The 25,839-nt window shown below is 47.0% G+C and overlaps 1 protein-coding gene across 2 annotated transcripts in view; it reads left to right on the top strand.

The window, feature by feature from the left end:
- Positions 1–25,839, top strand: part of POU2F3 (POU class 2 homeobox 3) — a gene marked incomplete at both ends in the record, with an annotated part of 78,428 nt that overhangs the window by 12,887 nt on the left and 39,702 nt on the right. For both annotated transcript variants that reach the window (XM_080929839.1, XM_080929838.1), the window contains one exon: positions 14,817–14,851. In XM_080929839.1, coding sequence (XP_080785965.1) covers positions 14,817–14,851 — 35 coding nt within the window. The remainder of the gene's footprint in view (positions 1–14,816; positions 14,852–25,839) is intronic.

Raw genomic sequence — 25,839 nt, 5'->3', positions numbered from 1 at the left:
TGGTGAGGCATGAAGAAGTCAGTGGTTTCCTCTGGATTTGGCAGAGACTAGTGATGTCCCAGGACTAACTCCCACTCTTGGGTAAGGGTCTGCACCTTCCTTGAACTCCACCCTCAAGTTCCCTGGGAAGTGAGCTGGGGATTGCCACCAGGAAGTGAGCTTCTGAGAGGCTAGCTTTTAGTTCATAGGTTAATAAAGTGGCTTTTCAAAGGCTGGAAGGACCAGAGAGAAACCCTGAGGTACTTGAAGGTCTGGTGAGAGTCTTTGATAGTGTGTAAAGAGGCTCCTCTTGACACCTGTTCTAAGGATACTTGCGTGTGAGCATGTGTGAGTGTGTGTGTGGTGTGTGTATGCACAGTCCTGCACACTTATGACTAAAGGAGAGTGGGTGTGAATGCATCTTTAAAAGGACACACTGCTGACAAAGATCACCCATCATGAAGGTAATTGGGAAATGTGCTATAAAGGAGAGACATAGGGAAAGTGTCTGGGACTTCAGTTTCCTCGTGATGGTGGAGGAGGGGGATCTGCAAAAATAATGCAAGGAGAAGGAGCGATGCTCTCTAGGTCTGAGCCTCAATCTGTCTCAGCTCTGTCCCTCACCTCTGTGGATACACCCTATCACCACCATCACTACCACCCCAAGTTACTGCAAAACTAGGATAGGTTCTGGTAGTAAGAGTCGAACATTCTTATCTGTGCCTTTGTAAACATTCCAAACCATCCTTGGAAAATGAGAGCCTCCATTAATGAGAGGACCATGCTCCTTTGTTTTTCATCCCTAAGAAGCCAAACCCACTGGTGGTTGGTGGTGCACACTTTAATCCCAACACTCAAGAGGTAGAAGCAGGAGGATCTCTGTGAGTTTGAGGCCAGCCTGGTCTGCAAAGTGAGTTCCAGGACAGCCAGGGCTACACAGAGAAACCCTGTCTCAAAACAACATAAGAAAAAGGAAGAGAGGGAGGAAGGAAGGAAGAGACAGAAAGAAAGGAAGGAAGGAAGGAAGAAAGAAAGAAAGAAAGAAAGAAAGAAAGAAAGAAAGAAAGGAGGGAGGGAGGGAGGGAGGAAGAAAGAAAGGAAGGAAAAGAGGGAGAGAAAGAAAAAAAAGTCAAACCCATATTTTCTTTTGGCTCCTTGTTCATATATGAATCTCACTGTCTGGAAGGCTTTAATATCCCTCACCTACAACCTTTGGCTAACTTCAGAGTGGTTTCCATCTCCCCTTATTTCTGGTTTCTGTAACAGGGAAATTAGAAGGTAAACCATTCACCACCCAGGCTTCTAGCTGTGGCTCTATGTGCTGACACTCTCGAGGAGTACCAGGAATACAGTGCCTGGAACTGCTTATCAGTCTCTAGCCCTTGGACAACTGTAGCAAATAAAACAGCCACAGTGGTTGCTCACACCTATGCCCCAAGGACTTCCAGCTATGACACAGCTCATCTCTGGGTTCACAGCCCACCCCACAGGATAGCCAAGGCTTGAACAAGCTATGAGTACCTGCTGGTCTTCCCTATACCACTGTCTCTTCCTCATCTGGAGGTCTACTTAAGGAAATGACTTCCTTTCTTTCCAGCCTAATGGGGCATATTCAGGGGACAGAGGCAGGGATGTGTGAGCTATCTTTACCACCTGGCTTCCCTTCCTTGTCTCTGAGTACATTCCTGTTTCCCAAACAATCCCAGATGGAGGACCGTTCGTTTTTTCCAGCCTGTCCCAGATCAGTATCCAATCCTGCTGTGTATAATGCCATTGAATACTGAGGTTTGAACTAAGACCATTTTCAGCAACATTCAAACAGCTCTACACCCCAGTCAACAGGAAGACCCTTGGTCTACTGGCATCTCTAAGGTCACTGTATAGGAACACTTTGTGTTGTGTAGTATAATGTCTTTTTGCCTTTGGCTTACTGGGGAAGTGGGTCCACCTGAACTTGGGCACCATCTTCTTATGGTCTTGATCCAGAGATATAGGGGGGTGGGGTGATGATGAGGCTGTGGTAGGAGACAGGCCCCAGTATATTTGTGAAATGCATGGTACCTTGCCTCCAGCACACAGGCAGATTGGGTGATGAGCAGTATCAGGAATCAAGGCCATTGCAGCATCCTGATCTTTCATTCTTTACCAAAATCCTCCTCCTTGAGAAACAAATGAAAATGAGGCCCAGTAGTGGAAGCTGAGGTTCAGGCCAACACCTGCTAAGGAGTCCCACTTCTGAGCCATTTGCTGTGGAAAGGCGCGCTGCCAAGGAAAGGAACAGAAGTGATTAGGACGTCCAGCATCTCTTCCAGTCCCTTCCCCCAACAGCTTCTGGTTTGAGGACATGGGGACAGATTGAGAACTGAGTGTCCTTAAAGAGGAGCTCCATGAAATCACCTGGTTTTCCCTGTGAGAGTCTTAAGTGTATAGGGCAGAGCAGGGCAGGGCTGTGACCATGATCCTCTAAGGTGGCCGGATTGTACATTTAGGGACTTCAGCCTAAATATACAGCGTGCCCTCCCGAGTTTTCCAGGGACCTAAGCTCATTGGTTGGGGAGTGGAGGGGATCATGGCTAAGGGCAGGGAGGAAAGGCCTTTGAGCCAAGCCAGGAGCCTGGGAAACAGAGCTGCGGGCATCTCCCAAAAAGCACCAGAGAAACACCATTGTTGAGTCAAACAGTAATAGGTGCTCATTTGCATACTATTTTACATATAGGTTTCATGCAGGCCTTTCGTCTCCTACCATGGTGACACTGGAGCCCCCCACATCCCCTCTCCCCTGAGTCCGGCTGGGGGTTTTCACCATGCCCCCTGGAATCTAGAACCTCCCCACACCCCAGACACATACTCATTCACCTGCCCCATCTTTGGCTTATCCCTGAACGAACAGTGGTTGGCCTTGACTGGGTGTGCCTGGCCAAGGCTTACTCTAGAGCAGGTGGCCTGGCAGGTCTGACCCGGCAGGTGACCTCAGGTACCGGCCCCGCCTGTCAATGTCAGTTCCAACAAGGCCCCCAGCAGCAAGCCTGTCCACTCCCCACCCTTTTTCAAGCTGTGAAGAGAATAGGAAAAGTCAAACCTGGGAGCCCAGAAGGGGTACAAAGAGGAGAGGAAGCCGGGTGGTTGCTATGACGATGGGGTCCCGCTTATCATTTGCATAGGGTGATTATTTCCATATTGCCTGGTGAATTTCCATATTCCTGCCTCGTGGCCTGTTGGGATGGGGAGTGGGAGAAGATAGAGGTCATTTGAAATTCAAATGAGGCTGATTAAGGTTTTCTTGAGGAGGGAATCTCGGACAAAAGGGGTTAAGCTGGCTGGCAAATGTTGGCCTTTAGGGCTCAAAGTTATCCAAGGGAGGTGTCCCCAGTGTTAGCAAACTTCCTGGCAGCCCATCTCCCCAGACTCTGGGGGCCTGTCTGTGGAAGTTAAAACTACCTAGCCAAAAGACAGACAGACCTGTCTCTCCTCTCCTACACCCTCTTAGCAGCCTGATGATCTTTGAGCTCATGGGTCAGGACCACTGAATGTAGTTCTGGGTTCTGACCTTCCCTCCTTCCTTCCTCTGATGGCTTCAGGACTGGTCCTGTCCGAGTTTTTATTGCTGGGAAAACAGTCTCTGCAGTTTGTTTGCCCCCAAGGACATGAGAGGACTGCTGGATTCTGGACTTGACTTTCCCATTCCCCTACCTAAGCAGGCAATGCCGGTCTTTGAGGTTCCGTTTGTGCCTCATGTGGAGAATGGTGAGGCTGAATTCTCTCTAGCCATGGTCAGCTCTATCCCACCAGAACGGTGCACACGCCCAGTGTTTTCCAGGTCCTCTGAGGGATGTGAACGGCTTGGGAAAGGGCTGTGTTGTTCCCCTAGCCTACTCTGACCTCGGGGTCACTAGTTAAAGGCTTACTGCTCATTGCTCATTATTTAAAAGCTTTCTGCTCATTTTTCTCATCTATAAAATGGGGTTAATAATAGTATCTGCCTCATAGAGCTTCTGTGAGGATCAAAGTTTGTTTGTAAAACACCCGGAACAATGCTTGCCAGTTCATAATGTCATTTGTTAGTATTTACCCCCTGGAGGACAAAGTGTGCACGCACTGGGTGCACTGACCTAATAGCCAATCTAGGTGACTTCTATTAGAAGCATGGACTCTGTCTCCTGGTCAGGCTGGTCTGTCATCCAGGACTCCAGAGCAAGAACCATGCTCCAGTGAAGGTTAAGTAGACACACACACACACACACACACACACACACACACATACAATCACCACACCTGTGACGGCTGTTTTCATCCTAGCTTGTGTGTCTCCATCTCTCAGGAAGCAAGAAAAAGAGAGGGATCTGAGGAAAGACCCCTCTCCCACCCAGTGCTAAGAGATGGGAGAAAGTCAACAAGACTAAATACTATTTTAAAATTTTAGAAAAATCTAAGGCTTTTCTCTTTTGCCTACTGGAGTTACTGAAGCTCCAAATAAAGTTTCAGTTGGCAGTAATATGGTGGCATTTGGACAGCCAGTCACTTGCCTCTCTAGAAGTTAGTGTCCTTACCTATAAATTGCAAGTCTGGTATTTAGAGTGTTTCTGGGAGCTTGCTAAGTATCCAAGGCTGGCCCTGAACTTTCCTTCCAAAGTGTTGGGGTTACAAACATGTGCTGCTCAGTGGGTTTCAGGTTTGACCTCATGAATACCCAGAAGACAGACATTAGGCCTCTATAGTCTCTCTATGGTTTAATAATAATAAGAAGAAGAAGAATAGAGTTTTTATTTTACAGAACTCAATTGTCTTCAACGGCAGATTTTACTGCTTTTCCAGGGTCAGGAGACTCTGAGTAGAGATTTTGTGGAGAAATCTTAGGTGGCTGGGTCCTACTTCCTTGCATCAGTGAACTGAGACTCTGAACCTTTTCTAAGCCCAGGATGCTTCTTCATCTTGGCCCTTGACCATTTTGCCTTGTTAGGTTTGTTGGGATTCTGTAAACCCCTCCCCTCAGTTACCAGGCAGTAGCCAGGTATGCTCCACCCCAGTGACCTGACACTATAGAAGGAGCTGCTTGACCTCTCCTCTCTCTCTTGCTTTTGAGTTCATGTAGCCTTGCTCTCCCACCCCTACCCCTCCTCTTCCCCTTTCCTCCCCCCCCTCCACGTGCTCATGGCCGACCTCTACTTGTCTATCCCCCCCCCCCCACTACCCTCTTAACTCTCCCATGACCTGAATAAACTCTATTCTGTACTATACCGTTGTGTGGCTGGTCCCTCAGGGGGAAGGGATTCCTAACATGGGCCCCCCAGAGGCATCTCCCTTGCCCCCAGGCCTCACTGAACCTCCATGGGCCATATGCCCCCCACTCTCTTCATCCTTTCCCTAACAAGGTTCTCTCCACTAATGATTTCTGTGTGTTTCACCAAGAGGAGATGCAAAGGCAATACATGGAAGCTCTAGAAAGCCCCATCCATAGCTCAGATGGAGAAGGAACAGGGATAATATTTCCTAAGGTATAGAAGACTATGGTGAAGTGGAGTTTATCAAAGAATAACATGAGACTTTGCACTGGGAGCTGGAGACTGCTGTTTCCTTCAGCATTCACATAGAAAAGATCCTTTGTGCCCATGCCATGGCCTCAGGCTCCTGACCTTTGTGACAAGGGAACTGCAGAGTAGACTTCAGGTTTGAATTTTTCTTTTTGTGATAGGATCTTACAAAATCCAGGCTGGCCTTGAACTCTCTGTGTAGTAAAGGCTGGCCTCGAACATCTGATCCTCTAGTCTCCACCTTCCATGTGTTAAGACATTATTAGGTTTGCATCACAATGCTTGTCCTGCAGGCTTCAGGGTTGACCTTCTGAACACTCAAACCTTGAAAACACATCAGATAGCTCAGTGGGGTATGTCTATTGAAGTCTATGAATTTAACTCCTCATGTCCCTGGACTAGAGAAATGGTGTTTTACATTATGAGTCCACACACTGAGATTCTGGAGGGAACTCGAAAGGTCATCTAGTCCTTAAGTAACGAGTAGCTCCTTTTAGAAGTGTGGGTTCTGACCATCAGTGTTGTTGTACGCCATTGCCTTTAGGGGTAAGGATGGGGGTTAGAATCGTTAGTGAGGTCTTCCCTGGCACAGTAGCCATGGTTACGGGCGTGTGTAGAGTGTTTCACCACCATCTGTGCCCTGACTAGACCAGGAATACTCAGCTAGTGGGAAATGAAACCTCATCCCTCCTAACTCCTAAGACAGTGGGACAGTGGTCTCAGTTTATCTCGGGCCCTCCTGGGTCCTGCTTAGTAAGCAGCTTCAAAGGTGTCCTCAGGTTCTTTCTAGACATCTTTTTTTTTTCCTGAAATAGGTGGCAGGAATGTGGCTCTCTCTGTGTGTGTGTGTGTGTGTGTGTGTGTGTGTATGTGTGTGTGTGTGTGTGTGTGTGTGTGTGTGTGTGTGTGTGTATGCTTCAGAGGCTGAAGGCTGTCAGATCGTCCCTGGTCACAGGTAGTTGTGAGCTACCTGATGTGGTCCTGAGAACTAAACTCCAGGACTGAGTTGTGCTCTTAAAGTATTGAGCCATCTCTTCAGCCTCTAGGAACTTCTCATCTTCATATCGAAGGGAGATTGAAGGCTAGGATGATGAACATTTGCAGTAAATCCAGTCTAAAGCGGTCTTGAAAATAACCCTACCACCCATTCACGTGTTCCTGGGACAGAACCTTGAAAAGTGCGCCATAATTCCCAGTTTATTAATGGAATCTTCATCGTTATCATCACACCATCACCATCATTTTTTTTTTATATATTTTTGTGTGTCTCAGGATAACTTTCCAAGAGCCTACCTTCATAATTGCTAGCTTTAAAAGTACCAGCAAGTTGTCAAAGTGTCTCAGGAAGTCCCACTGGGTTATACTGGGGAGTAGAGCTGCTGAGAACCATCCAGAAATGGGAGAGGCCCAGTCACATTGCTGAGTGCTCCTTGCCTTGTTTACCAGGTAGAAGTGAAAAATCCTGCTGGAACAGTTCTTAGTTCGGGCTTCCACCTCCCTCACCCAGAGAATTGTTCCCCAGGCAAAATCACATCCCATTGCTGCCAAAGCCATGCAAAACAGGAGGCCCATCAGTCTGGGTGTCAGCGCTCTTGGTTCAGGGGTGGGAGAGCAGGCCTTCTTCAGGGCCCAGTTCCTGGTGCTGGGGAGGCCTAGGTAGGTATCAGAGTTCACTTGCTGGTCTAGTGTTCATCAGATGCTAAGGGGAAGAGGGCTGAAAGCAGGAACTGCCCTGGGACTCCAACCTCCTGCATTCTGACCCTTTGGTTTCTTCTCATCTGTTGGGTATTATGACCATCCTGGCCTAAGAGGAGTCTACCTAGGATCCTGGGACTCAAGATTTAATATGCCTTTTGCTCTGTTTAGATCACTTACAGCCTATACGCTAGGATGCTGGCATCTTATTCAACTCCAGTACTTTCACCTGTGGCCTCTGCCCTCTCACTCTGTTGAGAGCTTCTTGGCAGAGAGATGAGGTCTTGGGTAGCAGGTAGGACCAAGGTGATGCTAGAGCTGGGAAGCTGAGCTGAGCCTTGGATGAATGCGCCTACAATTCTATGAGTTTGTGCTGTTGACAATGGAACTGTGCTAGTGTGGGAAGCTGTCCCACGTTCGTGTTGGAGACCTAGAGCTTGGGGAATCATTCTCAACACACACCAACAGTTTAAGACCCATCAGTCAATGCAGTGAGCCACCGGTCAGCACAGCAGACTTTGGTTGAGAGACTAGACTGTCTCCTGAGCAGCCTGGGCTGTAAATTCATCTACAACCAACACACAGTCATGTCTAAATGTATCTGGGAACTTCAGAGTTGGGAGAATGGCTTTGGGGATGCTTGAGACTCAGCTTCTCCATTTGGGAAGTGAACTAGATGACCAACGTCATCATCTTCCCAAAAGCTGAAAATCTACTTGGGTAATCTCTTGGGATCCTGGCAGGCCCAAGAGCCAAGGTTCCAAGGAGTTTACCTCGCCCCTTGTTTTCTCTCCAAGGAGACCTTCTGGCCCAGAGATTCATCAAGACCCATGAAAGCTAAAAGAAGCTTGCAGAGACCCCAGAAGGTGGCCCTTCCAGTTTAGCGTAGATGTCTTCGAGTCATCACTAAGGTCACAAACAGGAGACAGAACAAGATTTAGGAGCCCTCTCTGCCCTGCCCCTGTCATTCCTCCCCTGAGGCAGGCAAGCCTTGCCATCTGAAAAGAGACTCACTGGGAGGGGGAGCAGGCAGAAGGGAGAAGCGGCCTTGATATCTTTTAATTAACTTCACCGAATCCTGGCACTTTGGAGAATTTTCTAGATCATTTGATAAATCAGCAGCATCTGCTTGAGTGTTCCTAGGCCCACAGTGACTGCAGGCTCCGAGGGTGGGCAATTCCAGCAGAACGTTCTTCCCTTCACCGCCACCCCCAAGACAGAAGCCCTAGAGTTCCCCCCACCCCACGCCGCTCACTCTCTGTTTGAATGAATTCTGCTAAGCTCGCTTCACTCCCACAGCAGACTTTGGGAAGGGTCGGAAAGACAGCCAGTGTCACCATTTGCTGAACACAACATAGCAACTCTCACATTTCCCCTCATCGATCCCAACTTTTACTTTTAAAAAATTTCAGTCATGTGGACAAGAAAAATATTGTTTAAGAATGATGTCATTTCTGTCTGTCTGTCTCTGGTGTATGAAATAGTCTCATGTAGCCTAAGCTGGTGTGAGAGTTGCTTCATAGCTGAGGATAACCTTTAATTCCTGGTTCTCATGGCTCCACCCCTCCAGTGCTGGAACTTCAGGCCTTTACCACCATACCTGGATCATTTGTATTTTATTATTATTATTTTAATTTAAAAATTTTTTGTACTTTGTTTTTTTAAAAAAAATCACTGTTTTTTTTTTTTTAAAAGGTTTTTACATTATGTTTATTTTGACCACATTATGTTTATTTTATTATGACCACTTTCGGAGGTCAGAGGACAACTTGCCAGAATCAGTTCTCTCCTTCCACCATGCGTGTCCTGGGGACTGAACTCGGGCTGTCAGGCTCGTGTGGTTTGTGTGGCCCACAGTCGTCTCCCTAACCTTCCTCCTCTGGCTATCCTGGAACTTGTTCACAGACCGTGCTGACCTTGCACTCAAAGGTCTGCCTGCCTCCTGAGTGCTGGCATTAAAGGCATGCGCCACTGCACCTGGCTTCCTGAGCCCAATTTTACAAATGTTAGCAAGCAAAGTACTAGCTATAGGGAAATAGCCCAAAGGGTTAACCAATGAGGTGTATTTCAGTTTAATCCTTAGCCTAAAGCCCCCAATTGTTAGAAATGGGAACAGTGGCTCATCATACAGCTCTGAGCAAGGCTTGGTGACACACACTTGTAATACCAGCATTTGGGGGCAGAGGCAGGAGGATTTTCACAAATTTGAAGGTGGCCTGATATATACACTTTTTATTCCTATGTTTGAGGTTAGATTCTGTGTTCTAAAGATATTGGTATTTGACCTCTGTTACCAGAGATGCCCCGTCTGTAGCAGGTATAGTTTTTAAAAGCCCCTTGATTAGAGTCGAATTACCACCCATACCCCAGATGGACACATCAAGAGAATTTTTAGCCAAGATATCGGGGAGAGGAAGATGGGTCTGTCACTCGGTGGGAGGGACTAGCCAGCAATTCTACTGTAGTTGCTTTAGTCTCTTGTTTCTGCCTTGTTTGGTTTAGTTGTATTTACTTTTGTAAAAGATTATTTTTATTATGTACCCTTACAACAACACAAAAAGTAGAGGCTAATGCAACCAACATCCCCCCCAAAATAATCATCTCTCACTCTCAGCTGTACTCAAATGTCTGCCTCTCTTGTGGCCGGGATATTTTCTTGTAAATTATAGACTTCAGAACTCGACGTGTGGGTGTATGCATCACCAAAACATAAAGGCATTTCCCTTTTTAATCACAATTATCATTACCACACTTAACAAAACCAATCCCTCATTTTTGATTCTCAATGCAGTTTTTTGATGGTCAAGTGTCTTAAAAGATGCCATTTGGGTTTTTAATTGCCAGGTGTATCAGCTGGGATTAGTGCTGTTCTTGGTTCCAGTTTGACACTGGCGATCAGCATTGTCGACAAAAGCCTTTATTAGGGTTTGCATTGTCGAAGCTGTTGTAAACATGGGGTACACCTGTGCCGTTCCACAGCTTTCACCGGCTAGCCACTACAAATACAAAAGCAGATTTCTAGCTTGTTTGTGAAAACTTCTAATGAGAACAAAGCCCTTGGTTTATTAATTTTAAAAACAACTGACTTATTGATTATGGGTGGGGATGGGTGGGTTAGGGGAGGGAGGCTCACATCCCACGTCAAGTTTTCTGGAATAGATTCTCACTTGTTCAGGCAGAGTCTATTTTTCTGCCGCTGTACTTCTGGGCTTGCTGGCCCCCAAGCTTCCCACCAATTCTCTGTCTCTTCTTCTCATCTGGGAATGCTGGGCTAGCAGATGCTTGCCACCACCACATCTGGCTTCTTAGGGTTAGGGGATTGAACTCCAGTTGTCAAGCTTATAGGCAAGTGCTTTTACTCACAGAGCCATTTCCCCCAGTCCTGGAGAGAGAGAGAGAGAGAGAGAGAGAGAGAGAGAGAGAGAGAGAGAGAGAGAGGGAGGGAGGGAGGGAGGGAGGGAGGGAGGTGCGAAACATTAGGCCATTTCTAACTATGTAGTTCAGCCTCCCTATCTTTGATTTATGTCATTAACATTTTAAACTGTTGAAACGCATGCACTGTCTCCCATCTACCATTTGCCATGTTTGTTTTGGCTTTCTATTAGAGCCTACCAAACGTTTCCTAACGCCAATGCCGTCGCCTACTTTCTTGCATTGTCTTCCGTTTGAATCTCTTCCAGAGTCAATCAACATCTGTCCAGTTTACTTGCCTAAGCTGCATATTAAAGTCTAATGGCCACTTCCGTTTTATCAGACACATGTCTCTCGGTTGATCTACTGGGACAAGAATTTAATTTTATTACATAGAAATTCAAACTCTTGTTCTTATGGTTTTTTCCTACAGCCATGTGACCTTGGGAAGGGGCTTTTTTTTTTTTTTTTTTTTTTTGATATTAGACTTCTGTGTAGACTTTAAAAGGAATGTTCCTGGCTGCATGTGCCTTGTGCTGTTTTTCTACAAAAGACACAAAAGGGAGCTGTGTATGAATGTGGTGTGTGTGTGTGTGTGTGTGTGTGTGTGTGTGCGCTCCTGTGTAGGAGCAAGTGAAGGATATGATGGCTGTTCAGTGTGTCCTCTGTTGAGCCACGGTGTCTTGTTTCAACCTAGATCTCCATATGTTCCCAGCACCTTCTCCCAGACCGGAAGCCAAGCAGGAAGCCCTGTCTCCCAAGCACATGCTTCCCTGCTTTGTAGGGGAATCAGAATAAGAACAGTGACCAAACTAATATCCTGAGCAGCTGAGCCCTTACTAAGCACCTACAGGTTTAGCTTTATCTACTTCTATCCTGGAGCATCCGGGGCCAGGAACCCTGTGTCTGGAGAGACCCTGTCCAGCCCCAAACCTCCGGATTAGCTGTGCACTCAATCCTGGAGATCTGGGGAACTAGACCGAAATCTCTGCATAAGGCCTCTTCATCAATAGTCTATGACCAGACTAGTGCCTGGCACCTGTGCCATGTTCAGTAAATATTAGTTGGATTAGTGTTTTTTTTTTTTTTTTTTTTTTTTTTTTTTTTTTGCTGAATTCTTATTTATGTGTGTATGTGTGGCGATCTCTGGTCACCAGGCTTGGCAGCAGGTATCTTTACCTAATGAGCAACCTCATAGGTTCTCTTCTGCCAAATCATCATCCCTCTCTTCTTCTTCCTCATCTTCCTCCTTCTCTTCCTCCTCCTCCTGGCCTATATTTTGCAAATGTATACCACATGAATGCCTAGGGCAGTGGTTCTCAACCTTCCTCATGCGGCAACTCTATCATACAGTTTCCCATGTGATGGTGATCCCCAGCCATAAATTTATTTTGTTGCTTGTTATAACTATAATTTTGCTACTGTCATGAGTTATAATATAAATACCTGTGTTTTCCAATGGCCGTAGGCGGCCCCTGTGAAAGGATCATTTGACCCCTAAAGGGGTGGAGATCCACAAATTGAAAACCTCTGGCCTAGGGGTTAAGGATGGTTGTAAGTGACCTTGTGGGTGATGGAGATAGAACCCTGGTCCTCTACAAAAGTAACAAATACTGAGCCATCTCTCTAGCCCTCTCTTTTGCCAAATCTAAAGCCAAAATCTCTTTAGGCCAACTTCAAAATGTGACTAAACGATTTTTTTGAAAATAAAAGAATTTTCCCTTTTAGTTTATACGTACAAGCACAGTGGTTAGCATGTGGCCCTTCTGATTTTAATTCCCCTTCTGAGTTTATGTGTGGTCCTAGCTACTGGCAGCATATCTTCCACCACAGGCTTCCTTACTTCCCTCCTCCCTCCCTGAGCCCTAGGGCCAGAGTCATTCTCTACTCTCTCCTGCTAGCCTAGGTACCCTTAGAGATGGCTAAAAATGTGCAGGAAGGTGCTGCCCTCTAGGCTGAGGGGATTGTAAGTTAAGGTGCTGGGGAAGTCACTTAGGTCCCACCCAGGCATGTCTCAGGCATTTCTCAAGCTTCTTATTTGTCTTAACTTCTTAAGAAATTTACAGAAAATAGTGTGTGTCCCAGCCATCAGTGAGGAGGATTCTGTGTTCCTAAGAGAGGAGAGGGACCAAGACTGTGAAGTGTTGAGGGGGCCTTGGTAACATGTGGACCTGTCTGAAGGTCCTGTGTGAACAGAACTCAGGGTGCCCAGGAGAGAGGGAGAAAACCCAGAAGGCAAAACACAAAAGCCTGCAGAAAGGAGGCAAAAGAGTTAGATGCTGTGCTAAGCTAGACCAAAGTTCTGAGTTAACTCACCCATGAACTTAGTCTTTCATTCAGTCGGTACATTAAGATTCTATTATATTCTAATCTAGTGCCAGGTTATAAGTGAACAGTGCTTTCTTTTTAAAAATTTATTTATCAGTATACAGTATATGAACATACTGTAGCTCTCTTCAGACATAGCTGAAGAGGGCATCATGAGCCACCATGTGGTTGCTGGGATTTGAACTCAGGACCTCTGCAGGAGTAGTCAGTGCTCTTATCCTCTGAGCCATCTCTCCAGTCACAAACATTGTTTTTAATAAGGTTTTATTATATTTATTTATTTATTTGTGGGGTATGTGCAAATGCCACGCTGGGCACTTTGAGGGTCAGGAGATGATATGTTTTTTTTTAAGATTTATTTTTGCGTGTGCATATGTGTGTGTGAGTGTACATATGTATGTGTGTATGAATGTACGTATATGTATGTGTGTACATATGTGTGTGTGGCTGAGATTGGCCGGAAATGGGTGTCTGATCCTCTGGTTAGGAATGATAGATAGGCTTGCTGTAAGTTGCCCTATGTGGGTGTTGGGAACTGAACTCGGGCCCTCCAGAGGAGCAAGCAACAAGTGTTTTGAACACCAGAGCCATCTTTCCACACCCTCAGAGGACAGCCTGCAGAAGTTGTTTTTCTTCTTCAGTTATCTAACAATAAGTATGTGTTTAAGCAAATTATGGTATGTCTATGTAATAAAATATTATTTGGCGATTAAAATGAAGTTTACAAATAGAGAAGTAGGCATAGCTCAAAAAGCATACAAAAGCATATTTACGATACTTCCTGGGAAAAGGATAAGAGTCTGGACAGATGATAAACGTCTACAAAGTCGAACTAGAATGAAAAGGCTGTAAGTGAGCAGGAGGTATACTCAGTTGGTAGGATGATTGTTTAGCAGGCTTTGGGTTCCAGTCACAGACAGTTAGAAACACAGCACGGTGGCGCACACCTGCAATCCCAGCACCTAGGAAGCAGAGGCAGGAGGATCAGAAGTCAGTGTCACTCTCAGCAACATCGAAAGTTCAAGGCCAGCCTAAGCTACTTGAGACCCTGCTTCAAAAGAGGGGGCGGTACAAAATACCCCCAAATATTAACGATTGGTTATGTCTCTACAGAGCAGTGTTTCTGTCATTTGAGACTTCTTTGCACCTAGCACCTTTCCTGTCAGGCACATATTTACTTTTTCAGTGTAATATTTGCCAAGAAAGAAAAAGGCTGGGTGTGGTGGCACACAGCTGTAATCCCAGCATCTAGGAGATGGGTGGTAAGAGGGTCAGGACTTCAAAGTGATCCTTAGGAAAGAGAGCATCCAGGACCATATTTGACCACTGTTTTTGATGCTGGTGTTGGTGGCAGTAGTGGGGTTGGGGGGAAGGGGAGGCCCTTGAATGCTGGGATTAAAGGCATGTACCACCACACCCAGCCACAGAAAAGAAACAGGATCAACAAAACAAGAATTACGGGGGGGGGGGGGGGAGGAGTGGGTGCTGAAGGGACAGCCATACATATCAGACTTAGGCATCATAATGTCTAAATGGCAGGGCCGGAAGGAAGTCGGATGGTCCCTTTGGTTTCTCTGACCTGCTCCATCTTACTGATCTGTGAAAGATAAAACACCAGTGCACAGAGGCTTTATATGATAAAGCAGGGGCTCTGGGTCTCCTTATGTGACCTTGGGCAAGCCAGCCTACCCTCCAAGGTGACTCTTTCCTTGGCTGCTCTTTCCTCTGGAGGAGACTTTCTCCTTATGTTTCCAGAAAATGGGACGAACAATGAGATTCTGGCTATAGGCAAAGTTGGCTTCCTCCCAAGCATCCTTTTCCCACCAGTTCTGATTACACGGGATTGATAAGTATGCATCTCTTATCTCTTTCCAGGAAATGATCGAAATGGCCTAGATTTCAACAGACAGGTAAGAACTTTGGCGGGAAGACATTTATCCTATAAGTTCTGGGGTATGTCAGACAAATATAAACACTTGTTGGTGATTCTCCTTTATCCCCTAGCTTTCAGGACAAAAGACCCCTGACTCTGTCCTCCCAGACACTATCATACTCCAGAGCTGGGCTCTCCCTTTAGAGCACCATGCTCACATCCGTCTGCCATTGGCATAGCTACCTGCAGAGCTTCAGCTCTCTAGGTATTGACCGAGCCTCACTGAATTTATGGCGTGACTGTCTGATGATGGAGAGGAATTTATGGAGCCCCAAGGGTTACAGAGTGGCTGTTCTTCCATGAGAAACTCTTGATCAAAAACAAGGTGATCGAGGCCACAGTATGGGAAGAAGAATCATTCAGACAGGAGCACTGGGGGCTGGGGAAGCAGCTCAGGGAGTGGAGTGCTTGCCTAGCAGGGAGGGACTTTCTCCATAACAACGTGGGGACTGTGCATGGTGCTACAAATGAAGATCAGAAATTCCAGGTCATCCTTTGGTACATGGCATTCTTAATCCTGTCTCAGAAAGGGAGTGTGTAACCAGGCTTGAGAAACGGAGGCACTAGCTTAGGGCTTTGGAAGTCACCCAAAGTGAATGAAGTTAGACTTAGTCTGGAGGGGTTTTGCACAGAGCCAGATGGAGTTCTAAGATAGCAGAGAAGTCAGTGGGAATGGCTAGAGAAAAGGTTAAAATGGCATGTCCCTCTCAGGGACAAGCAGATGAAGGGAGCCTGAGAAGTTGGAGGTAAGGCAGAGTGTGATGGGGAGAAGGCTGGGCTGATGACAATGATGTGACCCTGGGGAGGGAGTAGAGCTAAGGGGTAGACATAAGGCCAGGATGTTCCTGGTGTCTTCTCTGCTCCTGTTTCTGCCAGTCTTTAGCTGGTTAAGTTTGGGGTGTGTGTGTGTGTGTGTGTGTGTGTGTGTGTATGTGTGTTGGATAGTGTTAGGTAGTATTAGGTTTGTGTGTGTATATATATGTGTGTATATGTATGTATATATGTGTGTGTGTGTGTGTGTGTGTGTGTTGGATAGTGTTGGGTAGTATTGGGGTGTGTGTGTCTATGTGTGTTGGACAGTGTTGGGTAGTATTAGGTGTGTGTGTTTTGTTTGTGTATGTGTTGGATAGTGTTGGGTAGTATGGTGTGTGTGTGTGTGTGTGTGTGTGTGTGTGTGTTGGATAGTCTGTGTGTAGGGTCTCAGATGATCACTGTACTCACACTCCCAGTCCAGGCCTGGCTGGATATCTGGGAAAGAATGGGGTCAAACATCCACTACACTAATTGCATGTATTCTTGGGTTCTCTTATCTTAAAAAGGAATCAAAAGTTACTCCCAACACTTCCTAAAAAGGCTGTTCATTCTAGAAGCATCTTTTATAGTTGAATAAAAGATAATCTAGAGTCCTAAACCAAACTGCTCAGACAAGTGATCCAGTTTTGTTCATTAAGAAGCCTGAGAATTTTGCCAACAAATTTAAACCAACTGCTCTCTGTCTGTCCTGGAGCCCAGGGGCCACAGGCCCCATTGAAGAGAGAATCTGGGTTAGCTATGAGGAGGGACTCCTAGTCTACACGGTATAATAAATTCTGCAATAACTAGAGAGGAGCTACAGAATCAGCTTCTTGCACAATGTCGTTAGATGGGAGACCGATTCTTATCAGAGAAAATTCCAGCCAGGCAGACCTGGGAGTCCCTCCCCATTTGGTACAGTCAGTGCTGTGGAAGGCAGGAGGATTACCATGAATTTGAGCCCAACCTGGGGTGGGGTGCAGAGTTAGACCCTTTCTCAACTCTCTCTTCAAAACAAAACAAAACAAAAAAACCAAAAAAAGGAGGGATTGGGAATTCAACCAGGAAAACTAGATTGTAGAAAGACAGACATCCAAAGATTTTGTAACTCTGAAGGAGTACTGAAAGTTGAGGCCTCAGGACCCTAAGGCTAGGCCCACTTCTCACTACTCACTACCTTCAGGCTTTACTAGGTTGTTCAGGAGGTGAACTCACATCAAGAGGAGGCCGTGCCAGCCGCCAGACAGTGTGTTTAGTCTCCTATTTGATGTAGCTCGTGCTGGACAGCCCAGGTGTCCACATGGAGGTCTTAGTCCTTTCCATACCCAGTGGTCTTGCCACTGATTGGCCTCTGGTTTCTCAGCACTGGCAGGAACAAATGGGACAGACCTTTCTTCTGGGGAGGGGCTTGAGGGGAGTCTGCAGGCTGCACACATCCTCAGGGCTTTGTTCATGGGCTTATTCACTTCTGGAAGGTTTCTCTTCTGAACCTGTTTCTCCAAGGCCATCAGATCTCAAAATCCACAAGCTGGGACCTTCATCCTACCTCAACTGGATGGAGTGGGGGGTATAGACCCCTGCCAGGCAGCTATGTCTGATTCCTCTGTCCTTCACATCAAGGGAAGACAACTCACAGTCACTGCCCACCAATGCTGCAGGCTCTCTATCTCACCCATTTTTACCACGGCCCAGGAGATAATTATGTGTTGCTACCCAGACTCTATGGGTGAGGAAACTGCCTTCCAGGCAGCCCCGCCCCTTTTCAGTCAAGGATCAGAGAGATTAAGCAAGTTGACAAAGGTCATCCAATTGGTCAACTGGCTGGAGCAAGGTTTGAAAACATACCTCTGACTCTAGAGCTTATTTTCCCCTGGTTCCTTTGTCAAATCCTCCTCTGCATCTCTCCATCTAAACACACCATCCTTGGGGAGAGGCTTGGGAGCAGAGACTATGACCTCATTATGACTAAATGGGAGGCAGAGGGAGTGGGGAGAGCACAGGAGGAAAGCGTGGTTGTGCTCAGACACAAACAAGGTGGTGCTGGACTCCCCAGAGCAAAAAGAGCATGCTACCCTTGGAGCCCCTGTGCCAAGCCCTAAGCTAGCTGGCCCAGCTAAGAGTTGCAGTCTGGGGCTGGAAGGACTGTAGTCCTGAAGTTGAGTGAACCAGGGCTGTTGGCTCACCCACTGTGCACAAAGCATGGGCACGCTGAGCCACTGATCTTTAGAAGAGGTGCCTACCTTTGTCCCAGGGCCGGTCCAGTGGGGTTGAAAGGCAGAGGGCAGAGGCCAGATGCCCAGATGGAGGCAAGCCCTGGCCTCTAGTGTTGCCTGCCTTTTGCTGGTTGCTTGCCTTTGACATGTCTCTTCCCTCTGGGTCTCGGTTTCTTCATAAATAAATGAAGAGGTGATTGTCTCCAAGACTCTTGTAGTCTGTGTGCTAAGGAACTGCCATTTTTCTCTGACTTACCACCCACTACATTCTGACTAATGGGTTGGAGTCAGGCTTCCACCTTTTGTTCCTCTGCTTGTTGAGAAAGTGGCTAGGGCTGTTGTCAAGCTCACCCATAGCCAATATGTAGCCCATGATGATCCTGAAGTTTTGACCCTCTTGCCTCTGACTTCCAAGTGTACCACCGCAGCTGTCATTACTTCTTACTAAAGAAACGAAGTTGAGTCAAGCTGTAGAATGCAAGAGAAAATGGTCCCCAGAAGGCCTCTCTAGATTTTTTTTAATCTTGGGCTTTGCAGCAAAAAGAATCCTTTGTAATGTTGGAGCAAAGACAGAACCCCCCCTCCCAGTGATATCTGGGACCCTCTGCAGATTTTCTTGATATTGGTTGTTCTTATATGTGAGACAGAGGGTGTCCCTCTGTAAGAAGAGAAATTACAGTCTGAGCGGAGGCTTCTGTAAGGATTGAGGGTACTGAGCTCTGTGATACTGCCTGGAAACCTCTCTGTAAAAAAACGGTCCTGGAAGTGGGACTCCGGCTGGCAGGAAGTGTGGAGAGTGTCCCAAGCACAGAAGACAGTGTGAACAGAAACTCCATGCAGAGAGAGGGCTCCATTTGGCAGGAACTGGAGAGGATCAGGGGATGAGTTGGCAGAACATGGAGCCAGAGCTGTGGGTTGGGCCAAATTAGGAAGGTCTCTGAGTGTCTGACCATGCAGCTCAGAGCTTCTCCCATAGGAAGCAGGCGTTCATGAGGCATTTCCAATGTAACTAATATCAGTCAAGGGCACAACACTGACTGGGCTCGGGGTGAGGAGGGAAAGGCGGATGGGGAACTGCCGTAGGAAAAGCCGACTGGGATGGTGTTGTAATGAACACAGGTGGGTAAGCCAGGGATGGGAACAAAGATGCTAAGTGTGTCCTCAGGGCCACTTTACCTGGACTCCAGTCCTGGGTCTGTGCTATGTGACTGTGACCCTGGGCATGTTCTTCTATCTCCGTGTGGCTTGGTCTCAATTATAAGATTCGGAAGATAATAATATCAGTTGTGCGGGGTGGTTGTGAAGATCAAAGGTGAACATGGGTGTGTGCTCCTTACACAATCACCTGAATGCATAGACCATTGCATTTTCTGTGATGAGTGCATTATTGGACGTGAGGAGACCCAGGTTGGCGAGAGATCGGGGGAACAGGTTAGTTGTAGATCATAAAAAGAGAGGGATAAGTAAATGTGCCTCTGAGGTTTCTGGCTCAGGGTCTGAGCTTTTGTGGAACTGCCATCAAAGAACAAGAGGGCAGAGTCAGTTCATCCAGTGGCAGCTGGAGGAGGGAAGACAGGGTCTAAGGAGGCAGGAAAGTGTAGTACTCCACACAGGGCGATGGGTCAGGACCAAGGCGACCCTGATTCAGGCTACATGAAGTGATGGGTGGGGAGGGGTTCATCCAAGGACAGATAGAGTGCAGACCAAAGTGGGGTAGGAGCAGTCAAGAGACTGGCTCAAGACAGGGGATGCTAAGGTATTCCAAAACCGTTCTTCTGGGTAGAAGATGAATTCTCCAAGATGGAGGTTCTGGATAACAGAAAGAAGTAACCAGGTCTGTAGTCCAGCTAACTCAAGAGACCAAGGTAAAAGGATGGTACGTGTAAAGCCTCCCTGGGCTACAGAGAGAGTAAAACACTAGCCTGATCAGCTTAGCAAGATCCTGTCTCAAAAAAACAGGAGAAAGGACAAAGGGAGTCTGGGCTGTACCTGAGTGACAGAGGACTCGCTAAGTGTGCACGAGGTTCTGAGTTCAGTTCCCAGCACTGGGAATAAAAGGCAGGAGGAGGAGAACCATGAAACCACAATTTGACATCTCTGTGGTGCAGAGTTGGATTCAGGGAACCAGTACAGCATTCCTCCCCACTCCAAGGCAGGAAATCACTTGGGAATAGGAGAGCCTGGCAGGGCTATATTAGAAACAGGGCTTTGGTGGGTGGCCATGGTAAGTTTTCCTAAGACCCTAGAATTATACATGCACACTAGACACAAAGACTTTGATAGAGGAAGAACTAGAAACTTCTGTCTTAGTCCAGAGGCAGGTCTGAAGAGAAGATGCCCAAAGGAGCCAAGCCTCACACCCTCTCGCACACTCCTTTCTAAATCACTTCCTTACCATGACAGGATTCGAAAAAGCTCCCTTAAAATCTTAAAATGCCCAGGTGGTGGTACACACCTTTAATCTTAGCACTGGGGGTGTGTGGGAGGGGCAACAGATAGATCTCTGAGTTTAAGGCCAGCCTAGTCTAAAGATTGAGTTCCAGGACAGCCAGGGCTAACAAAGAAACCATGTCTGGAATGAATGAGTGAATGAATGAGCAAATAAACATAAAAATAAATTTTAAAAAAGAAAAAATTTAAAAAATCTTAAAATGAAATTGATAAAAATTTTCAAAATTTCCAGACATGGCTTATCTCCGTAATCCCAGCACTGGGGAGGCAGAGGCAGGTGAATCTCTTGAGTTAAAGGTCAGCCTGGTCTACTTGGTAAGCTCCAGAACAGCCAGAGCAGCAGAGTGAGACCTTGTATTAAAAAAATAATAAAATAAAGTTTTCTAATTTTACTAAAAAAGAGGAAGCTGAGAAATTTACAATGAGAACAATTTGCTGTCAGCAAGCACCTCCCTGCACACTCCTCAAAGGATTAAGGAGTTGGTAGTGTGCCTATGCCTCTCTGGCCCTGGTAGGAACAAATGCCGACAGGGTTTGGTTCCATCCATTGGCAGTCCAAAAGCCATGGTTTCCAAAAAGCGTTAAGATCTGGTAAAGCTTAAGGAAAACAAAAATGTCCCCATAAACATGGAACTGGGCATTGTGTGCTCACTTGTGATCTAAGCTCTCAGGAGGCTGGATTGTGGGGGTCATCTCCAGTTCGAGGCAAGCTTAGTTGGGGCACTCAAAGTCAGCTCAGGCTACAGAACAAGATCCTGTCTCAGAAATAAAAATTTAATTAAAAAAAAAAATGAGGCTGAGACTGTAGTTCGGTGGCGAAGCATCTGTTTGGCTTGTGTGATGTTTGCCACCAACAAAGAAGAATTAAAATAGAAACACAGAAAGCAGCATCCCTGGGTAAGGTATATGCTGAGTGCAAAAAGGACCAGCAATATGGAGCTGGGCAGAGCAGCCGACTGAATAAGTACAAGGACCTGAGTTCAGATTCCTCAGCACCCGTGAAAAAATCTGGGTGGTGTCACTCTCATGTGTACCCTGACACAGAGGCAGAGCCTTCTGGCCTAGTAACCAAGCCAGTTGTTAAACACTGGGTTCCGTGAGAGAGCCTGTCTCAAAAGATTGTGACTAAGGGAGACACCCGATGTAAACTACCGGCCTCCACATTACATGCATGCATTCCCATGTACACACGTGTGTGCACATGCACTCTCTCGCCCATACACATGTGATTACATGCAAGATGGAACTGGGGTGTAAATCCTGTGATTAAAGACAAGCTGTTTGTCAACACAAATGTCCAGTGGGTCATTTGGAGGTAGTGCTAAAGCTGTTTGTAACACGGACAAGTGTTTCTTGTTTGGCTCTGTGTCCTGCGGCACGACACGGCTAGGATATTGACTCTGCCCAGTAAAATTGAGTGGAGTCTCCCATCCTTAAGACAGCCAGGAAAACCACCCCTTGGACTTCAGCAAGGAAGCTGATCTCAGCTTGCCAAGGTATGCCATTTCTGTTGCCCCAAGAGGCAGAGCCAGATGGACCTCTGGCTGTTGTCCTACATAGAGATATAAGCTGACATGGGGGCTCACCCTGGCCCTGGACTCAGGCTCCTCAGAAATAAAACACAGCCTCTGTTTTTCCTAGAACTCAGTTTTCTATCCAGCCTAAAAACATCAGAGGGATAACACCGGAGGAACTAGAGTCACTTCTGTTCCTTCCTGCCCCTCACTACCCCGCTGTCGCAAAGCTTAGCCACTTAGTACTGAAGCTGCTGCCAAGGCCACAGACAGGGAATGGCGGATACCTAGCCTCAGGCCAAAGTACCAAGTATGGCTGGCAAAAGGGCAAATCTTCAGCCCAGAAGTGTGCACGGGTGCTTTACCATCAGTGTTGGGCCTCAGTTCCCTTGGGAGCCAGAGGCAGGAAGATCAGAAGTTCAAGGTTGCCCTCAACAAAAGAGCAAAGTGATGGTTAGCCTAGGCTACAGGAGATCAGATCTCAAATCCTCTGTCAAGCAAAAAGGAAAAAAAAAAAAAAAAAACAATGAATGGAGAGCATGTATGCCAGGGCCACCTCCACAGAGAAGGAGCTGGCTCGACTGGGTGACTAGGGCGGGTGGAGCAGAGTCTTCAGGCAGAGGATAATTGACAAGATCAGTGACTGTCGTGATTTCCCCACCACAGCCGCCGTGTGTATGATAACAGAACATTCGCCGGCATTTGACTGTGTTCCAGGCACCAAGAAAGAAATGTTTTACAAACATGTTTAAAGACCCCGCTAAGTCGTCGGCATCATCCCCAGTCTATCGGTGAGCAAACCGAGGCAGTGAGGGCGGAGAGGTTTCCCATGCATCACCACAATGTCCACAGGTGTAAAAGCTATGCCAGTGAGTCTCCTGGTCCATGGTTCTGTCACCCCGATGCTCTGCCTGTCTTGCATAGGGCGGCTTGATAGAGAGGCATAACCAGCTTGCCCTGTGGCTGACTCCTATAGATCTTAATTTTCTCACGCAACATTGAGAACAGAACCAGGTCCGTTTCCAGTCTTAAGAATGCATGCAGATCTATACAGAGTCTTTGGCATACAGGACTCTGCTGATAGTCACCTGCCCTTCAATACGTTCTGATGAACAGGAAACTATTGTGTATGGCATCTTGGCTGGATTTACACCAGGTAGGCCAGGCTACCATCTAGAAATGGCATACTTCCCCCATCCCCTGGCTCTTTCGTTTTCTGGTCAAAGCCTCTCTGAGCTTGAACAGAGAAGTAACAATAAATGCATGTGCTTCTGCAGAGCTGAATATTTGTCTCCCTTTGCCATCCATACTTGATGCTTTGGCCTAAGGCTGGTAAGAGCTGTTTCATATTTACAGCCTAGGATGCTCCCTCAGTGTCAAGTAAACCTTTTAAAGAGGTGGCTGGGGTAGTGAGTAGCGGACAGAACAGGAGGCCCTGTCTGAGTTCTCGATTTTCTCTGGATGGTCACCAGTACCACCAGAAAGTCTTTCTGAGGAGGTTAGGTTTAGTTGCTCAGGCCAGTCCTGCTGTTAACTTGTGGGTTCATTCTGGAACATTCTTTCAGCCCATGCCCATTCTCTCAGTTGTTGGGTGGACAGCATTAAGGATGAAGGCAGGGGAGGAAATGTAGAGGTCCTTTCTCTTAGTCTCTATGCACTTAAAAAAAAAAAAAGCTCTCTGGGAAGATATAAGTGGCTTTTCTGTATAAAGATGCTGCAGGTAAGGCTACAAATAGGACCAGCCATCTCTTGTCCTGTACAGACTCCTTTTGGGTTCAGTTCTAAATTACAGGAACAGTCAATACCATTCATTGAACCTTTAGTTTCTAGCAGTCAATAGGCTGTGGGCTGACCAAGCAGTAGCTCATTAAAACCTCACACTGTGTCGGGCGTGGTGGCACACACCTTTAATCCCAGCACTTGGACAGAGGCAGGCGAATCTCTGAGTTCAAGGCCAGCAGCTGGATCTATAGAGTGAGTTCCAAGACAGCCAAGTGCTCCCCAGAGAGACCCTGTCTGAAAACAATGAAAAATCAGAAACCATAAAAACCAATAGCCTCACACTGGGCTAGGGTCACAGCTCAATGGCAGAATGCCTGTCTTGTATGCACAAAACTCTGGGCCCCAGCACCACAAAACCAAACACCCGTAGCAACCCAGAGAGGCACATTTTTGTTTTTTCATACTGATCCCCATTTTAAGATTGGGGAAAGTGAGTCTGGAAGAGGAAAAGTGACCGACTCGTTTAGAGCATGCGCATCAGGCACTTTCCCGGTCCTACCTTGCTTGAGATTGCTTCATCCTTACAACAGGCAGTGAGGTAAGTAAGCATTGTTATTCCCATTATAGAGCTGGGGAAACTACAGCTCAGAGAGGATCGGTAACTACCCTGTGGAGGACCTCAGGTGTCAGGCTTGTACGACTTCTCACCACGCCAGGCTGGGGAGAGCAAGAGAAAGGAGGCTCCAATCGATACCTGATTGATTGGATCTTACCCGGAGCCCCTCACTTGGCTGGCCTGTACTTTTCCACACATACAGAGCTTTCTCTTACCAACTCCTGCAGACCTCTCCTGCCTGGGGCTTGTCAGTGGGGAAAACAGAGATTGTATCTTAGGCTCATGGAGGGTTGCCAGGTGAAGGGCGGGGTGCAGAAGCATTCCCACCCAGAAAGGGTTCCCCTGGCCCTGGGAGCTACCACCTCCCTGGGCTGTGCGTGAGAAGGGTGCAGGGAGGAGAGCCATGTTTGCATGTTGTGCCCACAGGCCAGGGGCAGGGCCTGGTTTTCTCTCTGCCTTGGGGCAGCGGGCTTCCTGGGAAGGCAGCCCTAGCATCTTTTAGAAAACTTCTCTAGGAATTATGGCTTCAACTGAAAGTATTAGTCCAATTTCCACCTTCCCTCGTAATGTGTGTGATGTGGGTGGCTTTGGGAAACATCTTCTGGGCTCCAGTGTTTGCTCAGTTTATACTAAGACCAGATCTATTGGCAATCAGGCATCCCCACGGCCAGCCCTGAGGTTCTGGGCAATGAGACAGGTCAACACTAGCTGCTTAGAAGCAACACATTCCCATTGTCGCCCTGGTGGCATGTCAGCCTGTACATGCACCAAGATCCTGATAAAAGCTGCACCCCCTTCCCTTCTTCCACCCAGAGCCAGCCTTTGCACCCCTTTGTTTTGATAATCTTCCCACGTAAGGCCTGTTGCACAGTGTAATTTTTTGGTGTAATTCGATGCATAGTTCCACCAAGGTAATCTTACATTGTGTGTCCCTCTGCTTGATGATTTACAGAGGACAGACCATGCAAAAGCCAGGTATGGTGGCAAAACCCAGAACTTGGAGGCTGAGGCAAGAAGATTGCTGAGAGTCCAACCTGAGCTATGGAGTAACAGAAATAAGTGGGCAGGTGCTTTGGCAAACACCTTTGATGCCATCACTCAGGAGACAGGGCAGGCTGATCTCTGAGTTCAAGGCCAAAGTTACATAGTAAGAAAAGAAAGGAAGGAAGGAAGGAAGGAAGGAAGGAAGGAAGGAAGGAAAGGAAGGAGGAAGGAAAGAAAGAAGTGTGACACATAGTTCTGGATCAGAAATTCAAGGCCAGCTTTAGCTATATAAAAAGTTGGAAACCAGCCTGTGATAAATACCGTCCCAAACAAATAAAGACAGAGGGAGAGAAAATACCAAACATTGCTGTTCTTGTTGATAGATGAGGAAATCGAAGCACAGAATTCTAAAGTGCAGTTGAGTCGCAGAGTGGAACCTAAAGCAATCACCTTTTACTTTGTGCCTTCTGGCACTGTGGCCCCTTATGCCATTCCAGGTTGTTCTACCAACCGTTCTTGCCTTTACCATGGCAGCAGCTCTCTAGGAGTCTGCTGCTTGTATCTGGCTTGAGTGTGGAGAGACTCGAGCTCGCCTCTGTCCATGGCAAACCCTTGTTTTATAGGCAGCCCCGCCGCTGCCCTAGCATCTTCTGTCTACTCCATGGACTTGGTT

The sequence above is a fragment of the Micromys minutus genome (genome assembly GCF_963924665.1).
Source record: "Micromys minutus genome assembly, chromosome: 16".
Lineage (NCBI taxonomy): Eukaryota > Metazoa > Chordata > Mammalia > Rodentia > Muridae > Micromys > Micromys minutus.
This window is presented reverse-complemented; position numbering and strand designations above follow the sequence as displayed.